The sequence below is a fragment of the Pavona decussata genome, unplaced genomic scaffold, assembly GCF_977016875.1.
Source record: "Pavona decussata unplaced genomic scaffold, jaPavDecu1.1 SCAFFOLD_207, whole genome shotgun sequence".
In the NCBI taxonomy this organism is placed as follows: Eukaryota; Metazoa; Cnidaria; class Anthozoa; order Scleractinia; family Agariciidae; genus Pavona; species Pavona decussata.
In genome coordinates, this window is record NW_028145612.1 from 927,501 (window position 1) to 950,416 (window position 22,916).

General features: G+C 39.8%; 5 protein-coding genes and 1 pseudogene across 5 annotated transcripts in view; 5 read left to right on the forward strand and 1 right to left on the reverse strand.

Moving 5' to 3' along the window:
* The window catches only part of LOC146460780 (HAUS augmin-like complex subunit 4), an 8,752-nt gene extending 8,674 nt beyond the window's left edge, over positions 1–78 (forward strand). The window contains exon 8 of the mRNA XM_085087555.1: positions 1–78. This exon is cut by the window's left edge and continues 312 nt beyond it. The gene's annotated coding sequence lies outside the window, so the exon portion shown is untranslated.
* An 821-nt stretch (positions 79–899) lies between these two features.
* LOC146460781 (uncharacterized) lies at positions 900–2,269 on the reverse strand (annotated as a pseudogene).
* Positions 2,270–5,654: 3,385 nt separating this feature from the next.
* On the forward strand, positions 5,655–6,765 carry LOC146460782 (calcium homeostasis modulator protein 6-like). The gene has a single exon (XM_085087568.1). It carries the CDS (start codon positions 5,655–5,657, stop codon positions 6,471–6,473), a length of 819 nt encoding a protein of 272 aa, XP_084943694.1. The 3' UTR covers positions 6,474–6,765.
* Positions 6,766–6,891: 126 nt separating this feature from the next.
* On the forward strand, positions 6,892–21,025 carry LOC146460783 (calcium homeostasis modulator protein 6-like). The gene is made up of 2 exons (XM_085087567.1): positions 6,892–7,723; positions 17,970–21,025. The coding sequence occupies exon 2, from the start codon at positions 19,004–19,006 to the stop codon at positions 19,901–19,903; it is 900 nt and encodes a 299-aa protein (XP_084943693.1). The 5' UTR covers positions 6,892–7,723; positions 17,970–19,003; the 3' UTR covers positions 19,904–21,025.
* On the forward strand, positions 7,719–10,981 carry LOC146460784 (calcium homeostasis modulator protein 6-like). Its single transcript, XM_085087566.1, has one exon. It carries the CDS (start codon positions 8,783–8,785, stop codon positions 9,728–9,730), a length of 948 nt encoding a protein of 315 aa, XP_084943692.1. The 5' UTR covers positions 7,719–8,782; the 3' UTR covers positions 9,731–10,981.
* On the forward strand, positions 12,324–16,054 carry LOC146460785 (calcium homeostasis modulator protein 6-like). The gene has a single exon (XM_085087649.1). It carries the CDS (start codon positions 13,894–13,896, stop codon positions 14,839–14,841), a length of 948 nt encoding a protein of 315 aa, XP_084943775.1. The 5' UTR covers positions 12,324–13,893; the 3' UTR covers positions 14,842–16,054.
* Positions 21,026–22,916: the final 1,891 nt, after the last annotated feature.

The following is a 22,916-nucleotide window of genomic DNA, read 5'->3' on the forward strand; positions in this document are numbered from 1 at the left end:
TGTTCTCGAGTCGTAATAAATCTAGTTCCCAAAGAATTCCTGGTTTTCCAGGAGCACTTGAAGGATGTTTAGGTGTAATATTTGTTCGTCTTAAATATTCCGATTAATTGCGTTGAAAAACTAGAATTTTCTTCAAACTTTTCAGACATATGTTTAAACGTGCAAGGGAAAAATTTCCTCTTACTTTCCAACGAATAAAAACGGCATATGAGATGAGGCCAGTTTCGAGTTTCGGAAACCTCAGCTCGGAAATTCAAGATATAAGATTCCGTTGTTTTAGATTTTCTGCTAACAAACTTTGCTTTAAACAAATGCCCTATTGAGTCCTGACGAAGGAAACGTTCTTTATTTGCTCAAATTTTCTTGTTGGGCGGTGTCCCTGAATTTTGAAGCGATTTACTTGAATTATTCAGACACCAGTACAATCTTTTTATTTCTCAATAATGATATAACCTTTGAGAAAGAAGAGAAATAAGCGAGGGTAACTATACAAAGAGCAAATTGAAGCAAATCTCGGCGGAGCTACGTGGCTATAAGTTTGTTTGCTTGTTTTGAGTCACCGCGCTTTTTCATAGCCAGTTTACTTGTCCTTGGCAAGGGTTCAGTTGGTGTTAGCTGTTTATTCTTCGTAAACGACAATTGTTCCAGATTTTGCACTGTACAAGCTTTTCTCCTGTTCTGTGCATAACCAACTGAAAAAACACAGCACTTATGGAAGACCCAAATGCCAGACTGCAAATCTTCTTGTTAATTGTTCACTCACAATACACACACTCTGTTTATTGCTGACATGACAATTTTTTAGTTAAATAATCGAAAGTAAACATGCTTATTTTTTAATCGTTTGTGCCAAAATGGTTGCCTTCATGTGGCGATGCGTTGTTTGTGGTCCTTTGAAATCACTCCGCGCACATGTCTTTTATTATCTCCAAGGATAATTCAAAGAAATCTTCAGCTTGTGTCTTGGTGGTGATCGTGTGGAAAATACTCCACAGCCCAGTAAAGCCGACCATCCACGGTCATGATGTTTTTTCCAAATGTGTGGCTGGTTCTGGCGCCTTGAAGACCAAAATACGATCCGGCAAACTTGTAAGGGCTCTCCTCTCTTTGATTCCGCCACAGGGCTCCACAATTTGTGATGTTAAGTATCTGGGCTCGGCGACCATCGTTGAAATCATAATTCGAAATCTTGCAGTAAGCTGAGATGTCTACACTGTGATACAACTTCTCCAGATTTCGATACTTCCCGGAATCTAGCTGTGCGTGGACCTCGCGAGTACCACGCGCGTGCAAGCTCCCAAAAGCCCTGCTTGTCATCGGGGTTGATTAATGGTACTGGGACAGACAACACGCTTGCACCAAAATACGCGCCAAGCTCATCGTTTTTGACCTTCGGCTCACAATCCTTTCGTAGACTGATCGTGTATGATGATTTCACGGACACTGGAGTTTTTAAATCGTGTTTTTTCTTGTGTAGAATCCTCGCGATCGCGAGATGGGTGGCGGGAGTAATGGCCCCGTGTACAGTGCACTTGTTGGCCTCACAGCTCGTAATCAATAATTTGGTTTCTTGTTCAGACAGGCTGCGAGCCAGAAGACAGGTTTTCTTCGTCACCGATTTGTCCGCTTTCGTCACGGGTGGATAAACTGACAGAAATAAATTCTTTGGCTTGGTGAAGAGTGCTTTGGCTTTCTGAAGCGCGAAGTAGCTTGAAAACAACATCTTCTCCTTGGTGGTGGGGCGAAATAGATTCGACAGTGATTCCAAAGGAGGTCGTATAGGAAGGCTTTCTACTTCAAATTCTTCGCCACCATGAACAGAAGCTAGAAATTCAAGCAGCTTTTTTTGAAGCTCTTGGATGGATAGCGCATCGCAAATGACGTGAAGAAATGTAAAAACCACCGCGTTTCTGAATGTTCCTTCGTTAAACGTTTCTTTCAGTACGCCATAACGGACCTCTTCCAAAGTCAAATTGATAACCGTTTAGTTCTTCCTCGAAGACTTCTATCCAGTTATCAGCCTTTATCTTGTGTAACAGTTCGAAGTCGACCATATTAGAATCTTCCATTTCTTCAAAGCAAAGCACGCTTTATTGCCGTGGCCGCTTTCGTGCCGGATTCGCATTTGTAACAACGGATACCGTTGGGACAGAAGGTCAAGCGCCTTGCTGAGGTGACCTTGATCTCGTGTGTTTGTGGATTCCATCAGCAGAACAGAAGTAACAGTCCCCCAGCCATTTATCCTTTCTCTTTCAAGCATAAAGGCTTTTGTCACATTTCTAATATGTTCACTAACTCTTGTTTTTAAGGCACTTTCCAGTTTCTCCAATATAACTCAACGAACAGTCGGCACATGGAATCTTGTAAACAACATTTGTCTGTTGATCAACCGGTGGTCTTGACTTGGGGGAAATAAATTTCTTCTGCAAGGTCTTGAGGGTCTGCTTGTGGTTCGGATTCCATTATTTCTGAGTAGTCTTGTGAGTGGTTCGGTTAGACCTTCGATATATGGTAAAACTGCGAAGCCGTGATACGGGTTTGGAGCGTCGACCCATTTAATGAACATCCCAACGAACTCTTCTGAGGATGGAGTAGTTTAAGGAGGTGGTTTCTTCTTCAGGATGTTTGAAATGAAAGATTGGGGGTAGCCGTTTGATACCAGGGTATTTGTGACATAAGTCAGTTCTTTCGATTTACCCGCAGAGGTGCTCGTAAAATCATTTTGTAAACTCATAGATTCCTCTCAAAGGAAAAAACGTCATCTTTAACGGGCTTTTCTTTTTGTCGAGCAAACGAGCATAAATTTTCCAAAAAAAAAAAAAGAAAAAAACCACTGCTCGAGCATACTTGACAAGATTTTCACACTTTTTGAAGCATTAAAGCGAAGAGCAGTTTCATTCTTGCTTTTTTAGTACCTTTTCTACACGGGATTAGAATATTACTTATTCATTAGAGCAGGTCCCAGGAGGAAAAGAACGGATAACTTAATCCACTGGATAAGTGGCTATCCAGAGGAGCAAATGTACTCCAACCAATGCTTTTGGCAAGTATTCCACACAATCCCATTCTTAAATTTGATATATGCTTCTACTCTGTTCAAATTATAGGACTATCGGGAAAATCTTTCACACCGTTTTATCTGCCGGATAGCGAACTATCCAGTGGATATTGAACAACTGGGGCCTGGGAACTATCCGAAGTACATGCCCTTTTGCCTAGTTACTAGACCTCTTTCTCTTTCCGTACGCGCGGTCAACAACTGCCAGACCAAACCAATATATATATGGCGTGAACTAGCATCGCTCTGGAGTCAGATTAAGTAGATAAGAAAGAAAATAAGCGCTAAAGGAGTTGTAACGACGATTTGCTGATGTCGCTACTCTAGTATATATATACATACTGATTAAAAGAATGACTGAAACAGAACAGGATTGGAGTCGGTCCGTTGTCGTTTTGTACCACGTATCTATTCTTGTTGACTTTACGCAAGTTACTATAAAAGTGTTATGACTGCCGAATATAAATAGGCCAACTGTTGTTAAACAATAAATTTTATAAAAATTTTACCCGGAATAGAGATGGCTATTTCCTATTCACAATTTATTATTGCGGTTTCGCACAAAGTTAAAAATATCACAGGCAGTTATAGTGAAAAGGCCTGGTCACGGATGTCTCTAAAGTAGTGACGAACAACTGAGTATTTTGGGGCCGAGATTAAAGGGGAAGTATCATGGAGTTTTTTTATATCTTTTGCAAAAAATGATGAAATAAGACCTTCAATCAGTTGCCAAATAATTCTAGAATGACGATAGGAAAGAAATCAACTCAATTCTTGAAAGGGACAACTCGTGATCTATTCTAGAGCATTTTGGAAACAAAAATGCGAGAACTTGAAAAACATTAGCCTAACATTTTTCAAGTTTCAATCCATACCGACCTACTCTGTCTCTGACCAGAGGCACTAATCGACAGTTTTATTGCACTGGGGTGATAATTTATAACAAACTTGACAATCATTTCGTTGTTTCTGCTGACAGACAAACATTTTTGGGTAATGAAATGGGAGCAAAAATTTGCGTGATACTTCCCCTTTAAGACGGAGATACGCGTGAACTTTTGTTAACGGACTCAAAGGATGCGATTGACGAAAGAAATCAGAATGAAGATCTAATTTATTTACATTTTTCCCGCAACCACGAGAAACCACAAACTTGCAAATTTCCTATTCAGAATTCAGTTCATTTCTCTGCACATTACGCAGTAGCCCTTGGCACAAGACGGAGAACTTTCGTTGCACCGGAAAATGTACTCTGTCTAATAAAAAATTTGTTAGGGAGATGTAAAATGTAATTGTTACTATAATTTGCAGAACAATCGCTTCGCCAAACTTGTTTGATTGCCAAAATACTGTACGAGATTTGCGTCCTTTGTGAAAATAAATTACAAAATTGATCAATTTGATTTGAATTGAAATCAGATTGGTGATGTTGTAAAGATAGTCACAACACTATGATATCCCATCACACCACACTCAGTGACTAATACTGCTCAATGTACAACTTGATGATCAGCTTACTTAGTGTCAGAAAAATGACTACAATATTAGCATGCGTAGAAGACGTTTACTTTCCAAGCGAGCGCGACAAAGCGAACGAAAGCCTCCGGGGAGACAAAGGAGAAGGACTAATTTGTTTGTTTGCTCGTTTTTGCTCTCGACCGTAATCAGAACGAATATCCCTCGCTCTCGGAAAGGAAACGACTGTTGCACAGGCTAGCCCAGGAGGGAGGGTACTTTCCTATATAGCGGGCAAAATAGGTATGAATGTGCGGCGCTGAAGGGTATGGTTTTTGAGCCGTTTTGGTGTGAAAATGGGTACAAATTTGAACGATTTTTGTCTGGAAGTCTGAAAATGGTTTGGATTTTACAAAAACGGGTATAGATTCTAGAGACCAGCAAAGGTACCAGATTTTCAATATTTTGGTCTGAAATAGCTAAGGTCAGGGTTTGGAGAATCGAGCCGCATACCCCCACCAAAAACGAGGGGAATAAGCTGGGGCAGTTTACCGTTATAAAATTATTTAACAAATCATAAAATAAGATACGAAGAAAGGAATGTTTCATAATAAACATATATGGGTTTCGCCCCGATTTTAGTTCTGGTTTATAAATCAAATCTGCACGCCACTCTATCCTCTTCATATTATTTAAATTGTTTCAATTTTTCTCCAATTTTAGCATAACCAAATTAAACCAAGCGCTGTGTAAGTTTAATTTTAGAATGCTACTTCCCAAATTCTTTCTTTTTCTAAAATCCCTGCATATGACGTTAATGCTCTGACTACTTCGTTAAAAAAAAAATACGGTTTTTATAGATGCAGGAGAGATGAGCTCCCATTTATGGTTGTATTCAGGTTATTTGGACTCTGGTTCCCATTATGCTGAAAATAGAGTTTTAACGCCGAGATCTTCTCACGACGTAAGAACTGACGCAAAACCAAATAAATTCTCCTTCGCTTTGTCCTTCGCTAGCTCTATATAAGAACTCAAGTTGCTCCTAACTCGATATCTTATAAAGTTCGTTCTTAGCCGGTTCACCTACTAGTCTTGTTTTTTTTATCGATCTCCAACTTAGCTGACTGATTATCTATCAGCCATGAATTCACTTTTGTCCCGCCTATCATCAGGGCTGTTTGGAAACTCAAAACACTGCTCAAAACTACCCTTGACGTATGGATCAGTGGCGGCTATAACAGTAGTCTTGGAAGAGGTGTCCGAGTGCGTGATATTCAGGTGCCCGTGTGAAGGCCACTTTGCTTACGGAATGGCATTTTTGTGGGTCCCGGCCTTACTGCTTTTTTTTCCTGGAATTCTTCTCGACAGCAGTTTATGGAAGCACCCAAAACAAACTACCGAGAAAAACAATCTTCGCTACTTTACGACATTGGTTGACACACTCAAAGTGTTCAAACGAGCAAGCATTGCTCCTGTTGCCTGGTTGGTTCTTTCCTTTCTACAGCAGCAGTACTACGTCTGTGCTTACTTTGGTCCATCCCTTGAGAGCACTGCAGCAACCACAAACACCAGCGATAAATGCTATTTTACACTCGGCGCCCGGTCTAAGCAGCTGGAAGAAAGCTACAAAGCCCGCAGTCAGATTGCTGGCTTGTCGCTGATGCTCACAGCCATGATAATTCTATTTATCTCAATCTGCATTCAAAGATGCATTAGAAAAGGACAGGATCTACGACTCCCGTGTCATGAATACTACCGACATGTTGCGGCCAAAGAAGCTTTAGAGCAGTTTCGCGCTAAAGCCAAAGAGTTCGCCAAAAACAAGGCAAAGAAGGAAATTGACAACTTATTCAAAATTGCAGAAAGCAAGGATTTAGATTCTGCTATAAAGTATGTCGTAGCTAGAGTTGCAAAGAAGTTTGGCCAGTTTTTTGTCGATTCTCCCGAAAGTCCGGCTTAGAAGTCCCCTGTAAGATCCTCAATGTCTCTCCACGGCTTCCTTCATCTTCGGACATTTTACCCGAAATATATTTTTGGGAATAGACTTATCATGAATATACTTAGCGTGATTTTTTTTTTACGAGTTTGCCGGTATGGCGGGTTCCATTATAAATTTATAGCGTTTTGACTCCGTCAGAAACATTAACGAGATTACAGATTTAACGACAAAAGAGTCAGTGTCAAACCTTACATGAAATACAAGAGAACTAAACATTGAACGAATATCTGCAAATAAAAAAATTTGTTCCATATTTACGTGAACGTTTCCTTCGATTTCCTCCATCAAAGAGGTCTACATCTTCAAAACTAGTTGTTGTGATTCTATTAATTAATCTGAATTGAAATACGTTTTTATTCTGAACGAAATGGTGTTAAGCCTTATCCTGCAATTTGCTGTGATTAGCCATTGTAATTACTTTGGATTTGAATGTTTGGTTTATCAACAGAGTTGATAACTAGAGGTAAATTGGCCTCCGTAAAGAGATGCGAGTGCTGACGCTTCAAGCGTTAGCCCTTTCTCAGAGCGAAACTCGAATCTCTTACGGTGGCCAATTTACCTTTAGTTATCAACTCTGTTGATAAACCAAACATTCGTTTCTACTCCCCACCGACGCAGCACCGCAGTTTCTTTAGAAAGTATCTCCCCTATACTTAGGATTTGGTTATAAACTTGAGCCTTGTAAACCCTAAACCATAGTCATCAATCACACCAATAACCACAGACCGACAAACAACACTATGAACCAATAAGAACTCAGGACAAACACATGTAAAAGGCCCGGGAAAACCTGCATGTGCGAAAAAAAACAAGTTTCCATGACATTTTGTTTTTTGCCGCGATCACACATGCGCTTTCTCTAAGGAGAAACGTTTGCGTAATCTAAGCGTGTTCTTGTTTATGGTGCTCGAAACCGAAAAATTTCTTTGAAATGAAATGTAATTGTTACTATAATTTGCAGAACAATAGCTTCGCCAAAACTGTTTGATTGCCACACGGAATACGATATTTGCGTCCTTTGTGAAAATAAATTACAAAATTGATGAATTTGATTTAAATTCAAGTCAGATTGGTGATGTTGTAATAATAGTCAAAACACTATGATTTCCCATCACACCACACTCAGTGACTAATACTGCTTAATGCGCAACTTGATGATCAGCTTACTTAGTGTCAGAAAAATGACTACGATATTAGCATGCGTAGAAGACGTTTACTTTCCAAGCGAGCGCGACAAAGCGAACGAAAGCCTCCGGGGAGACAAAGGAGAAAGACTCATTTTTTTTTTTTTTGCTCGTTTTTGTTCTCGACCGTAATCAGAACGAACATCCCTCGCCCTCGGAAAGGAAACGGCTGCTGCACAGGCTACCCCAGGAGGGAGGGTACTCTCCTATATAGCGGGCTAAATAGGTATGAATGTGCGAGGCTGAGGGGTATAGTTTTTAAGCCGTTTTGGTGTGAAAATAGGTACAAATTTTAACGATTTTGGTCTGGAAGTCTGAACATGGTTTGGATTTTACAAAAACGGGTATAGATTCTAGAGACCAGCTCTGACAAAGGTATCGGATTTTCAATATTTTGATCTAAAATAGCTAAGGTCAGGGTTTAGAGAATCGAGCCGCATACCCCCCACCAAAAACGAGGGGAATAAGCTGGGACAGTTTACCGTTATAAAATTATTTAACAAATCATAAAATAAGATACAAAGAAAGGAATGTTTCATAATAAACATATAGGTTTCACCCCGATTTTGGTTCTGGTTTATAAATCAAATTGGCACGCCACTCTATCCTCGTTATATTATTTAAATTGTTTCGAGTTGTTCTCCAATTTTAGCGTAACCAAATTAAACCAAGCACTGTGTAAGTTTAATTTTAGAATGCTACTTCCAAAATTCTTTCTTTTTCTTAAATCCCTACGTGGCCAGCGACATATGACGTTAATGTTCTGACTACTTCGTTAAAAAAAATGAAAAAAAATACGGTTTTATAGGTGCAGGAGAGATGAGTTCCCATTTATGGTTGTATTCAGGTTATTTGGACTCTGGTTCCCATTTGCTGAAAATAGAGTTTTAACGCCGAGATCTTCCCACGACGTAAGAACTGACGCTAAACCAAAAAATTCTCCTTCGCTTTGTCCTTCGCTAGCTCTATATAAGAACTCAAGTTGCTCCTAACTCGATATCTTATGAAGTTCGTTCTTAGCCGGTTCACCTACTAGTCTTGTTTTTTTATCGATCTCCAACTTAGCTGACTGATTATCTTTCAGCCATGAATTCGTTTTTGTCCCGACTATCAGTGCTGTTTGGAAACTCAAAACACTGCTCAAAACTACCATTGACGTATGGATCAATGGCGGCTCTAACAATAGTCTTGGAGGAGCTGTTCGAGTGCGTGGTATTTTGCTGTCCGTGTGAAGGCCACATTGCTTACGGATTGGCATTCTTGTGGTTCCCGGCATTACTTCTTTTCCTTCCTGGGATCCTACTTGAGGGACGTTTAGGGAGGAGGAAAGCTGACGAGGATAGCCCACAAACACCAACCCATCGCTATTTGGAAACATTGTTTGACACACTAGAAGCATTCATACGAGCAAGCATCGCTCCTGTTGCCTGGTTGGTTCTTTCATTTATGCAGCAGCAGTACTACACATGCGCTTACTTTGGTCCATCCCTTGAGAGCACTGCAGCAACCACAAACACTAGCGATAAATGCTATTTTTCTCTCGGCGCCCGGTCTAAACAGCTGGAAGAAAGGTACAAAACCCGCAGTCAGATTATAGGCTGGTGGCTGATGGTGATTGCCATGGTCATTCTGTTCACATCAATCTGCATTCGTAGATGCATTAAAAAAGGAAAATGTCTGCGATTACCGAGTGTTATATGCTATCGCCACGTTGCAGCCAAAGAAGCTTTGGAGCAGTTCCATACTAAATCAAAGGAACTCGCCAAACAGAAAGCTAAAGAAGATGTAGAGTCTTTCTTCCAGAGCGCAAATAACAGGGATTATGATGCTTGCATTGATGAAGTTTCGAAGAAACTCCATGATAAATACAGGGAGTTTTTTTTCATATCACCAGATACAGCAGTGGACCAATCAGACAGGCCAGCACAGTTACCAGAAATGTTCTTTGACCAAACCGACGGCGATGAACGGATGCCATTAAACGACCGTAGAAGACGAAAGTCAAACCAAGCCAGAACACACGGAATTGTCTGAACAGGAGCAGTTGGAAACTGAACTGAACAACATCAGAGCTTCACTTTCGAGGGTTACTAAGGCTATGACAACAAAAGCAGTTGATTTAGTTTAAGAGTGAAAAATGTCACGGTTTGTTTAGAGTGAGCCGATGCAAATCTTAAAATATTCTTGCATTTCCCTAAATTTTTGTTTACGAAGTCAAATTTTTATTTCTTCCAATAGATAGCCAATTTTAAGGCTAGTCCAGTGATTAAGATTATTTAACAACTATAGAATGTTTTCACATGACGTCACGGCGGCCATGTTGGTGTCCAAAAACAAAGAAATGGCGGCATGTTGGTGTCCCAAACTAAACCTCTGGGAATAGAACTGTATTTTTACGCAAATACTTTCTTTTGTTTCAGTGAACCAATATGGCCGATAGTCACGTGAATGAAAACACTCTATTCCACGAGCGCGCGTTGGATATGACGATAGAAAACCAACGAGATGCGTAACACCGAGTGTCAATAATCCTCTCAAATCCAACAGGCGCGAGTGGAATAATTGTTCTAGTAAAAACAACCAAGAACTGCTAGATTTTGCTAATTTCATTTTGCAATAACGACCAGAAGACGGTTCAATCGCCGCTATTTCTCGGGTATGTTATAATGGCTGATACCCATGGCCGCTGAGCCAATCAAAACTCTGGAATTATAGTATCGCATGATCCAATTTTTAATAAAAACGAATCAGTACATATACAAAGACACTTGGGCCAAAATTTATTTTCCTAAACTGATGATTGCGTGTATTTAAGTTAAACAAGTCCAGAATGTACAGGTCAGTTTTGCAGCTATGAACATAATCTTTCAAGACATACAGTTTTCGATCGAAGAACCTATTTAATTAGCTATATGTGGCAAGAAGGAAGTGGAAGATGGCCAAATATAGAAACAATACATTATATATTAGCAGCAAGTATACTGCCATGTCTTTACTCTGTGGTAAGGGTAACTAACAAACAAGTTAAAATATATTTTTGGGAATAGATTTATCATGAAGAACCTTTTAGCGTGTTTTTTTTTTGTACGAGTTTGTATGGCGGGTTCCATTATAAATTTATAACGTTGTGACTCCGTCAAAAACATTAACGAGATTACAGATTTAACGACAAAAAAGTCAGTGTAAAACTTTACATGAAATACAAGAGAACTAAACATTGAACAAATATCTGCAAATGAACAATTTTGTTCCATATTTACGTGAACGTTTCCTTCGATTTCCTCCATCAAAAAGGTCTACATCTTCAAAACTAGTTGTTGTGATTCTATTAATTAATCTGAATTAAAATACCTTTCTATTCTGAACGAAATGGTGTTAAGCCTTATCCCGCAATTTGCGGTGATTAGCCATTGTAATTACTTTGGATTTGAATGTTTGGTTTATCAACAGCGTTGAAAACTAAAGGTAAGTTGGCCATCGTAAAGAGATTCGAGTGCTGACGCTTCAAGCGTTAGCCCTTTCTCAGAGCGAAACGTCAGCACTCGAATCTCTTACGGTGGCCAATTTACCTTTAGTTATCAACTCTGTTGATAAACCAAACATTCTTTCCTACTCGCTACCGACGCAGCACCGCAGTTTCTTTAGAAAGTATCTCCCTTATACTTAGGATTTGGTTTTAAAACTTGAGCATCGTAAACCCTAAACCATGGTCATCAATCAGACCAATAACCACAGACCGACAAACAACACGATGAACCAATAAGAACTCAGGACAAACACATGTAAAAAGCGCGGGAAAACCTGCATGTGCGAAAAAAAAAGCAAGTTCCCATGACATTTTGTTTTTTGCCGCGATCACACATGCGCTTTTACTAAGGAGAAACGTTTGCGTAATCCAAGCGTGTTCTTGTTTATGGTACTGGAAACCGAAAACTTTCTTTGAAAAATGTCATGGACCATGTTTTTACAACTGTGAGCTGTTCGAAAACGTAACCTGACACGAGGTTGTGAGACCTTCGGAGCGAAATATGGGTCCCTTGACGGCGTTTAAGGGCTCCGGGTTCCAAGAAAGAACTCGGGGCTCGAAGGACGCTCCGTAGCTTTGCTCCTGGGCTCCGAGTAGAGAAAGACTTTGGGCCCCGGGTTCCACCAACAAAACGTTCGGGGCTCCAAGGCCGCTCTAAAGACCCCCATCCCCCTATGAGACCCTGTCGAATGATAAAATTGAGCAAACGTTGTGAGGTCGGTTGGCAAAACATACCGCAGACTGTTACCGCAGTGTATGATCAGGGCCCAGTTGTTCAAAGCTCGATTAAACGAATCCTGGATTTCCTTTAATGACTAATCATCAAAGATTCTTCTAAAGATTTTGTCCCTCAGTTTTGACTTTAGACTTGTCTTTAACAGTAATATTAGCTTTTAATGAGCGAGATGTAAACCTCGGTTTAATAACTTTTAACATTTCTTAATCACCATAAACTGGAAATCAACTAGTACTCTTACAGATTTATGTAGAAGTCCTGAAGCCCCGTGTCCAAATTTCTTTTCATATGCTCTAGTAGCCCAGGGAGATTTAACAGTGCACAGGTGCCACTTACTTTATACCGTGAACTTTTGTTAACGGACTCAAAAGATGGGATTGACCAAAGAAATCAGAAAGAAGATATACAGTAGTTTATTTACATTTTTTCCGCAACCACGAGAAACCACTTCAGTCTGATAGCAATTGCTTGAAGCTTCCTATTCAGCATTCAGTTAATTTCTCTACGCATTATTCAGTAGCTTTTGGCACAATATGGATAACTTTTGTTACACCGGAAAATGTTCTTCTAATAACAAAACAATTATCAGGAAGATGTGAAATGTAATTATTACTATAATTTGCAGAACAGCTACTTCGCCAAAATTGTTTGATTGCCACAATACGAGATTTGCGTCCTTTGTGAAAATAAATTACAAAATTGATCAATTTGATTTAAATTCAAATCAGATTGGTGATGTAGTAAAGATAGTCACACACGCTATGATATCCCATCACACCACACTCAGTGATTAATACTGCTTAATGCACAACTTGATGATCAGCTTACTTAGTGTCAGAAAAATGACTACTACAATATTATCATGCGTAGAAGACGTTTACTTTCCAAGCGAGCGCGACAAAGCGAACGAAAGCCTCTGGGTAGACAAAGAAGAAGGACCCATTTGTTTGTTTGCTCGTTTTTGCTCTCCACCGTACCTTAACGAACATCCCTCGCTCTCTGAAAGGAAACGACTGCTGCACAGGCTACCCCAGGAGGGAGGGTACTTTCCTATATAGCGGGCAAAATAGGTATGAATGTGCGGCGCTGAAGGGTATATTTTTCAGTGAGCCTTTTGGTCTGAAAATGGGTACAAATTTTAACGATTTTTGTCTGGAAGTCTGAAAATGGTGTGGAATTTGCAAAAACGGGTATAGATTCTAGAGACCAGCTCTGAAAAAGATACCTGATTTTCAACAATTTGGTCTAAAATAGCTAAGGTCAGGGTTTGGAGAATCGAGCCGCATTCCCCCCACCAAAAACAAAGGGATTAAGCTGGGGTAGTGTACGGTTATAAAATTATTTAACAAATCATAAAATAAGATACGAAGAAAGGAATGTTTCATAATAAACATATATGGGTTTCGCCCCGATTTTAGTTCTGGTTTATAAATCAAATCTGCACGCCACTCTATCCTCTTCATATTATTTAAATTGTTTCAAGTTTTCTCCAATTTTAGCATAACCAAATTAAACCATGCGCTGTGTAAATTTACTTTTAGAATGCTACTTCCCAAATTCTTTCTTTTTCTAAAATCCCTGCGTGGCCAGCGACATATGACGTTAATGCTCTGATTACTTCGTTAAAAAAAAAATAAAAAAATACGGTTTTTATAGATACAGGAGAGATGAGCTTCCATTTATGGTTGTATTCAGGTTATTTGGACTCTGGTTCCCATTGTGCTGAAAATAGAGTTTTAACGCCGAGATCTTCTCACGACGTAAGAACTGACGCAGAACCAAAAAATTCTCCTCCGCTTTGTCCTTCGCTAGCTCTATATAAGAACTCAAGTTGCTCCTAACTCGATATCTTATAAAGTTCGTTCTTAGCCGGTTCACCTACTAGTCTTGTTTTTTTATCGATCTCCAACTTAGCTGACTGATTATCTTTCAGCCATGAATTCGTTTTTGTCCCGACTATCAGTGCTGTTTGGAAACTCAAAACACTGCTCAAAACTACCCTTGACGTATGGATCAATGGCGGCTCTAACAATAGTCTTGGAGGAGCTGTTCGAGTGCGTGGTATTTTGCTGTCCGTGTGAAGGCCACATTGCTTACGGATTGGCATTCTTGTGGTTCCCGGCATTACTTCTTTTCCTTCCTGGGATCCTACTTGAGGGACGTTTAGGGAGGAGGAAAGCTGACGAGGATAGCCCACAAACACCAACCCATCGCTATTTGGAAACATTGTTTGACACACTAGAAGCATTCATACGAGCAAGCATCGCTCCTGTTGCCTGGTTGGTTCTTTCATTTATGCAGCAGCAGTACTACACATGCGCTTACTTTGGTCCACCCCTTGAGAGCACTGCAGCAACCACAAACACTAGCGATAAATGCTATTTTTCTCTCGGCGCCCGGTCTAAACAGCTGGAAGAAAGGTACAAAACCCGCAGTCAGATTATAGGCTGGTGGCTGATGGTGATTGCCATGGTCATTCTGTTCACATCAATCTGCATTCGTAGATGCATTAAAAAAGGAAAATGTCTGCGATTACCGAGTGTTATATGCTATCGCCACGTTGTAGCCAAAGAAGCTTTGGAGCAGTTCCATACTAAAGCAAAGGAACTCGCCAAACAGAAAGCTAAAGAAGATGTAGAGTCTTTCTTCCAGAGCGCAAATAACAGGGATTATGATGCTTGCATTGATGAAGTTTCGAAGAAACTCCATGATAAATACAGGGAGTTTTTTTTCATATCACCAGATACAGCAGTGGACCAATCAGACAGGCCAGCACAGTTACCAGAAATGTTCTTTGACCAAACCGACGGCGATGAACGGATGCCATTAAACGACCGTAGAAGACGAAAGTCAAACCAAGCCAGAACACACGGAATTGTCTGAACAGGAGCAGTTGGAAACTGAACTGAACAACATCAGAGCTTCACTTTCGAGGGTTACTAAGGCTATGACAACAAAAGCAGTTGATTTAGTTTAAGAGTGAAAAATGTCACGGTTTGTTTAGAGTGAGCCGATGCAAATCTTAATATATTTTTGCATTTCCCGAAATTTTTGTTTACGAAGTCAAATTTTTATTTCTTCCAATAGATAGCCAATTTTAAGGCTAGTCCAGTGATTAAGATTATTTAACAACTATAGAGTGTTTTCACATGACGTCACGGCGGCCATGTTGGTGTCCAAAAACAAAGAAATGGCGGCATGTTGGTGTCCCAAACTAAACCTCTGGGAATTGAACTCTATTTTTACGCAAATACTTTCTATTGTTTCAGTGAACCAATATGGCCGATAGACACGTGAATGAAAACACTCTATTCCACGAGCGCGCGTTGGATATGACGATGGAAAACCAACGAGATGCGTAACACCGAGTGTCAATAATCCTCTCAAATCCAACAGGCGCGAGTGGAATAATTGTTCTAGTAAAAACAACCAAGAACTGCTAGATTTTGCTAATTTCATTTTGCAATAACGACCAGAAGACGGTTCAATCGCCGCTATTTCTCGGGTATGTTATAATGGCTGATACCCATGGCCGCTGAGCCAATCAAAACTCTGGAATTATAGTATCGCATGATCCAATTTTTAATAAAAACGAATCAGTACATATACAAAGACACTTGGGCCAAAATTTATTTTTCGAAACTGATGATTGCGTGTATTTAAGTTAAACAAGTCCAGAATATACAGGTCAGTTTTACAGCTATGAACATAATCTTTCAAGACATACAGTTTTCGATAGAAGAACCTATTTAATTAGCTATATGTGGCAAGAAGGAAGTGGAAGATAGCCAAATATAGAAACAATACATTATATATTAGCAGCAAGTATACTGCCATGTCTTTACTGTGTGGTAAGGGTAACTAACAAACAAGTTGAAATATATTTTTGGGAATAGATTTATCATGAAGAACCTTTTAGCGTGTTTTTTTTTACGAGTTTGTATGGCGGATTCCATTATAAATTTATAACGTTGTGACTCCGTCAAAAACATTAACGAGATTACAGATTTAACGACAAAAAAGTCAGTGTAAAACTTTACATGAAATACAAGAGAACTAAACATTGAACAAATATCTGCAAATGAACAATTTTGTTCCATATTTACGTGAACGTTTCCTTCGATTTCCTCCATCAAAAAGGTCTACATCTTCAAAACTAGTTGTTGTGATTCTATTAATTAATCTGAATTAAAATACCTTTCTATTCTGAACGAAATGGTGTTAAGCCTTATCCCGCAATTTGCGGTGATTAGCCATTGTAATTACTTTGGTTTTGAATGTTTGGTTTATCAACAGCGTTGAAAACTAAAGGTAAGTTAGCCATCGTAAAGAGATTCGAGTGCTGACGCTTCAAGCGTTAGCCCTTTCTCAGAGCGAAACGTCAGCACTCGAATCTCTTACGGTGGCCAATTTACCTTTAGTTATCAACTCTGTTGATAAACCAAATATTCTTTCCTACTCCCCACCGACGCAGCACCACAGTTTCTTTAGAAAGTATCTCCCTTATACTTAGGATTTGGTTTTAAAACTTGAGCATCGTAAACCCTAAACCATAGTCATCAATCAGACCAATAACCACAGACCGAAAAACAACACGATGAACCAATAAGAACTCAGGACAAACACATGTAAAAGGCGCGGGAAAACCTGCATGTGCGAAAAAAAAAAGCAAGTTCCCATGACATTTTGTTTTTTGCCGCGATCACACATGCGCTTTCTCTAAGGAGAAACGTTTGCGTAATCTAAGCGTGTTCTTGTTTATGGTACTCGAAACCGAAAAATTTCTTTGAAAAATGTCATGGACCATGTTTTTACAACTGTGAGCTGTTCCAAAATGAATCTAACCTGACACGAGGTTGTGAGACCTTCGGAGCGGAATATGGGTCCCGGTAACGGCGGTCTAGGGCTCCGGGCTCCAACAAAGAACTCGGGGCTCGACTGACGCTCCGTAGCTTTGCTCCTGGGCTCCGAGTAGAGAAAGACTTCGGGCCCCGGGTTCCGCAACAAAACGTTCGGGGCTCCAGGGCCGCTCTAAAGATCCCTATCCCCCTATGGGACCCTGTCGAATGATAAAATTGAGCAAACGTTTTGAGATCGTTTGGCAAAACATACCGCAGACTGTTACCGCAGTGTATGATCAGGGTCCAGTTGTTCAAAGCTCGATTAAACGAATCCTGGATTTCCTTTAATGACTAGTCATCAAAGATTCTTCTAAAGATTTTGTTCTTTAGTTTTGACTTTAGACTTGTCTTTAACGTTAGCTAAAATTAGCCTTCAAAAACGGCTTTTAATGAGCGAGATGTAAACCTCGGTTTAATAACTTTTAAGATGTCTTAATCACCATAAACTGGAAATCAAATAGTACTCTTACAGATTTATGTAGCAGTCCTGATGCCCCGTGTCCAAATTTCTTTTCATATACTATAGTACTAGTAGCCCAGGGAGATTTAACAGGGCACAGTTGCCACTTAATTTATACCGTGAACTTTCTTTAACTGCGATTGACGAAATAAATCAGAAAGAAGATATAATTTATTTACATTTTTTCCGCAACCACGAGAAACCACTTCAGTCTGATAGCAATTGCTTGAAGCTTCCCATTCACCATTCAGTTAATTTCTCTACGCATTATTCAGTAGCTTTTGGCCCAATACGGAGAACTTTCGTTACACGGGAAAATGTTCTTCTAATAACAAAACAATTATCAGGAAGATGTGAAATGTAATTATTACTAAAATTTGCAGAACATTTGCTTCGCCAAAATTGTTTGATTTCCACAATACGAGATTTGCGTCCTTTGTGAAAATAAAATACAAAATTGATCAATTTGATTTGCATTGAAATCAGATTGGTGATGTTGTAAACATAGTCACAACACTATGATATCCCATCACACCACACTCAGCGATTAATACTGCCCAATGCACAACTTGATGATCAGCTTACTTAGTGTCAGAGAAATGACTACTACAATATTAGCATGCGTAGAAGACGTTTACTTTCCAAGCGAGCGCGACAAAGCGAACGAAAGCCTCCGGGGAGACAAAGGAGAAGGACTAATTTGTTTTTTTGCTCGTTTTGCTCTCGACCGTAATCAGAACGAACATCCCTCGCTCTCGGAAAGGAAACGACTGCTGCACAGGCTAAGCTGAGGAGGGAGGGTACTCTCCTATATAACGGGCTAAATAGGTATGAATGTGCGGCGCTGAAGGGTATGGTTTTTGAGCCGTTTTGGTCTGAAAATGGGTACAAATTTTAACGGTTTTTGTCTGGAAGTCTGAAAATGGAGTGGATTTACAAAAACGGGTATAGATTCTAGAGACCAGCTATGAAAAAGGTACCAGATTTTCAATATTTTGGTCTGAAATAGCTAAGGTCAGGGTTTGGAGAATCGAGCCGCCTGCCCCCCACCAAAAACGAAGGGAATAAGCTGGGGCAGTTTACCGTTATAAAATTATTTAACAAATCATAAAATAAGACAAGAAGAAAGGAATGTTTCATAATAATCATTTATGGGTTCCGACCCGATTTTGGTTCTGGTTTATAAATCAAATCGGCACGACACTCTATCCTCGTCATATTATTTAAATGGTTTCGAGTTTTCTCCAATTTTAGCGTATTCATCAAATTAAACCAAGGACTGTGTCAGTTTAATTTTAGAATGCTACTTCCAAAATTCTTTCCTTTTCTAAAATCCGTACGTGGCCAGCGACATATGACGTTAATGTTCTGACTACTTCGTTAAAAAAAATTAAAAAGTACGGTTTTTATAGGTGCAGGAGACATGAGCTTCCATTTATGGTTGTATTCAGGTTATTTGGACTCTGGTTCCCATTGTGCTGAGAATAGAGTTTTAACGCCGAGATCTTCTCACGACGTAAGAACTGACACGAAACCAAAAAAATTCTCCTTCGCTTTGTCCTTCGCTAGCTCTATTTAAGAAGTTGTTCCTAACTCAAAACCTTATAAAGTTCGTTTTTAGCCGGTTCACCTAGTCTTGTTTTTTGATCGATCTCCAACTTAGCTGACTGATTATCTTTCAGCCATGAATTCATTTTTGTCCCGCCTATCAGCGCTGTTTGGAAACTCAAAACACTGCTCAAAAAGATGCTTGACGTATGGATCAGTGGCGGCTATAACATTAGTCTTGGAAGAGCTGTTCGAGTGCGTGATATTCAGGAACCCGTGTGAAGGCCACATTGCTTACGGTTTGACATTCTTGTGGTTCCCGACTTTACTTCTTTTCCTTCCTGGGATCCTACATGAGAGACGTTTAAGGAGAAGGAAAGTTGACGAGGATAGCCAACAAACACCAACCCATCGCTATTTGAAAACATTGTTTGGCACACTCAAAGCATTCATACGAGTAAGTATCGCTCCTGTTGCCTGGTTGGTCCTTTCATTTATGCAGCAGCGGTACTACGCATGCGCTCACTTTGGTCCTCCCCTTGAGAGCACTGCAGCAACATCAAACAAAAGCGATAAATGCTATTTTACTCTCGGCTCCCGGTCTGGACAGCTGGAAGAAAGGCACGAAACCCGCAGTCAGTTTGTAGGCTGGTGGCTGATAGTGATTGCCATGGTCATTCTGTTCACATCAATCTGTATTCGTAGATGCATTAAAAAAGGAAAACGTCTGCGATTGCCAAGTGTTAGATGCAATCGTCACGTTGCGGCCAAAGAAGCTTCGGAGCAGTTCCATACTAAAGCAAAGGAACTCGCCAAACAAAAAGCTAAAGAAGATGTAGAGTCTTTCTTCCAGAACACAAATAACAGTGATTATGATGGTTGCATTGAAGACGCTTCAGAGAAACTCCATGCTAAATACGGAAAGTTTTTTTTCATACCACCAGAGAGCACATGGTATAATACAGTAGTGGACCAATCAGACAGCCACCGCAGTCAACGGAAATGTTCTTTGAACAAACCGACGGCGCTGAACTGATGCCATTGAACTGCCGAGAAATACGAGAGTCACACCAAGCCAGAACACACGGAATTCTCTAAACAAAGAGAGTCGGAAACTGAACTGAACAACATCAGAGCTTCACTTTCGAGGGTTACTAAGGCTAAGACAACAAAAGCAGTTGATTTAGTTTAAGAGCGGAAAAATATCACGGTTTGTTTAGAGTGAGCTGGTGCAAATCTTAATATATTTTTGCATTTCCCTAAATCTTTGTTTACGTAGTCATATTTTTATTTCTTCCAATAGATAGCCAATTTTAAGGCTAATCCAGTGCAAATTCCTTCATATGAAAGTGTACCACCCTCCTAGTGATTCAAGAGTATTTAACAACTATTCCACGAGCGCGCGTTACATATGACGATAGAAAACCAACGAGATGCGTAACGCCGAGTGTCAATAATCCTCTCAAATCCAACAGGCGCGAGTGCAATAATTGTTCTAGTAAAAACAACCAAAACCTGCTAGATTTTGCTGATTTCATTTTGCAATAACGACCAGAAGACGGTTCAATCGCCGCTATTTTTCGGGTATGGTATAATGGCTGATAACCTATGGCCGCTGAGCCAATCAAAAGTCTGGAATTATAGTATCGCATGATCCAATTCTTAATAAAAACGAATCAGTACATATACAAAGACACTTGGGCCAAAATTTAGTTTCCCTAAACTAATAATTGCGTGTATTTAAGTTAAACAAGTCCAGAATGTACAAGTCAGTTTTGCAGCTCTGAACATAATCTTTCAAGACATACAGTTTTCGATCGAAGAACCTATTTAATTAGCTATATGTGGCAAGAAGGAAGTGGAAGATGGCCAAATATAGACACGATACATTATATATTAGCAGCAAGTATACTGCCATGTCTTTACTGTGTGGTAAGGGTAACTAACAAACAAGTTGAAATATATTTTTGGGAATAGATTTATCATGAAGAACCTTTAGCGTGTTTTTTTTTTACGAGTTTGTATGGCGGATTCCATTATAAATTTATAACGTTGTGACCCCGTCAGAAACATTAACGAGATTACAGATTTAACGACAAAAAAGTCAGTGTAAAACTTTACATGAAATACAAGAGAAGTAAACATTGAACAAATATCTGCAAATAAAAAATTTTGTTTCATATTTACGTGAACGTTTCCTTCGATTTCCTCAATCAAAGAGGTCTCCATCTTAAAAATTAGTTGTTCAGTGTGATTCTATTAATTAATCTGCATTGAAATAAGTTTCTATTCCTAACGAAATGGTGTTAGGCCTTATCCTGCAATTTGCTGTGATTAGCCACTGTAAAATTTTACTGACTTTGGATCTGAATGTTTGGTTCATCAACAGCGTTGATAACTAAAGGTAAATTAGCCACCGTAAAGAGATTCGAGTGCTGACGCTTCGAGCGTTAGCTCTTCGTCAGTGCGAAACGTCAGCACTCGAATCTCTTACGGTGGCCAATTTACCTTTAGTTATCAACTCTGTTGATAAACCAAACATTCGTTCCTACTCCCCACCGACGCAGAACCACAGTTTCTTTAGAAAGTAACTCCCATATACTTAGGATTTGGTTTTAAAACTTGAGTATCGTAAACCCTATATGTTCGTCATCAATCAGACCAATAACCACAGACCGACAAACAACACGCTGAACACGATGAACAAATAAACACTCAGGACAAACACATGTAAAAAGCACGGGAAAACCTGCATGTGCGAAAAAAAGCAAGTTCCCATGACATTTTGTTTTCTGCCGCGTTCACACATGTGCTTTCACTATAAGGAGAAACGTTTGCGTAATCCTAGCGTGTTCTTGTTTATGTTACCCGAAACCGAGAAATGTCTTTGAAAAATGTCATGGCCCATGTTTTTACAACTGTGAGCTATTCCAAAACTGAATCTAACCTGAAACGAAGTTGTGAGACCTTCGGAGCGAAATATGGGTCCCTTAACGGCGTTCTAGGGCCGGCTCCGGCCTCCAAGAAAGAACTCGGGCGGGCTCAACTGACGCTCCTCAGCTTTGCTCCTGGGCTCCGAATAGAGAATGACTTTGGGCCCCGGATTCCACAGCAAAACTTTCGGGGCTCCAGGGCCACTATAAAGATCCCCATCCTCCTATGGGACCCTGTCGAATGATAAAATTTTACCAAACGTTGTGAGGTCGGTTGGCAAAACATACCGCAGTTTAGTTATTCAAAGCCCGATTAAACTTATCCTGGATTAACGCGAACTTTGATTTTCCTTAAATAACTAATCATCAAAGATTCTTCCAAAGACTTTGTTCCTCAGTTTTGACTTTAGACTTGTCTTTAACGTTAGCTTAAAATCAGCTTTCAAAAAGCGCTTTTAATGAGCGAGATGTAAACCTCGGTTTAATAACTTTTAATCATGTTAACCGGCTTTCGAACAACCGGGCCCTGGACCATGAGCAGCAAATCAAATAATACTCTTACAGATTTACGTAGAAGTCCTGATGCCCCGTGTCCAAATTTCTTTTCATGCTCTAGTAGCCCAGGGACATTTAACAGGGCACAGTTGCCACTTTCTTTATACCGGCATCTTATGCGAGCGCTTTGCAACGCACACACTTAGAAAACTTCTTAAGCGCGTTTGAGCTGTGATCGCTTAATATCAAAGGGAGCCTATGTTACGTGGTTTCAACCTCAGCTGGTGTTTCGGATTTCATCATAAGCAGGTTTTGCAAAATAAACGAGATACTACTGCCACTCTGATTAGCTTATACCCTAATTCTATGGAAACAGAAAACTTAATCGTTATTTAACACAGGAATAGACAACTTTAATCTCGTGTTTCTGTCGAGTATAAATCAGTACAGTTTCTGACTGAAGACCGTCACTCGCTGGAAAAACCTCTCGAGCGAGATAACAACATTGGACTCAGCGGAGTGATTCAAACAAGTAGTAAATTTCCACCTAGTTGAGTGAACCATTCATTTTAATTATCAGTTAGATTCGCACTCACCGGCCCTTTTGTATTACGAACTGCG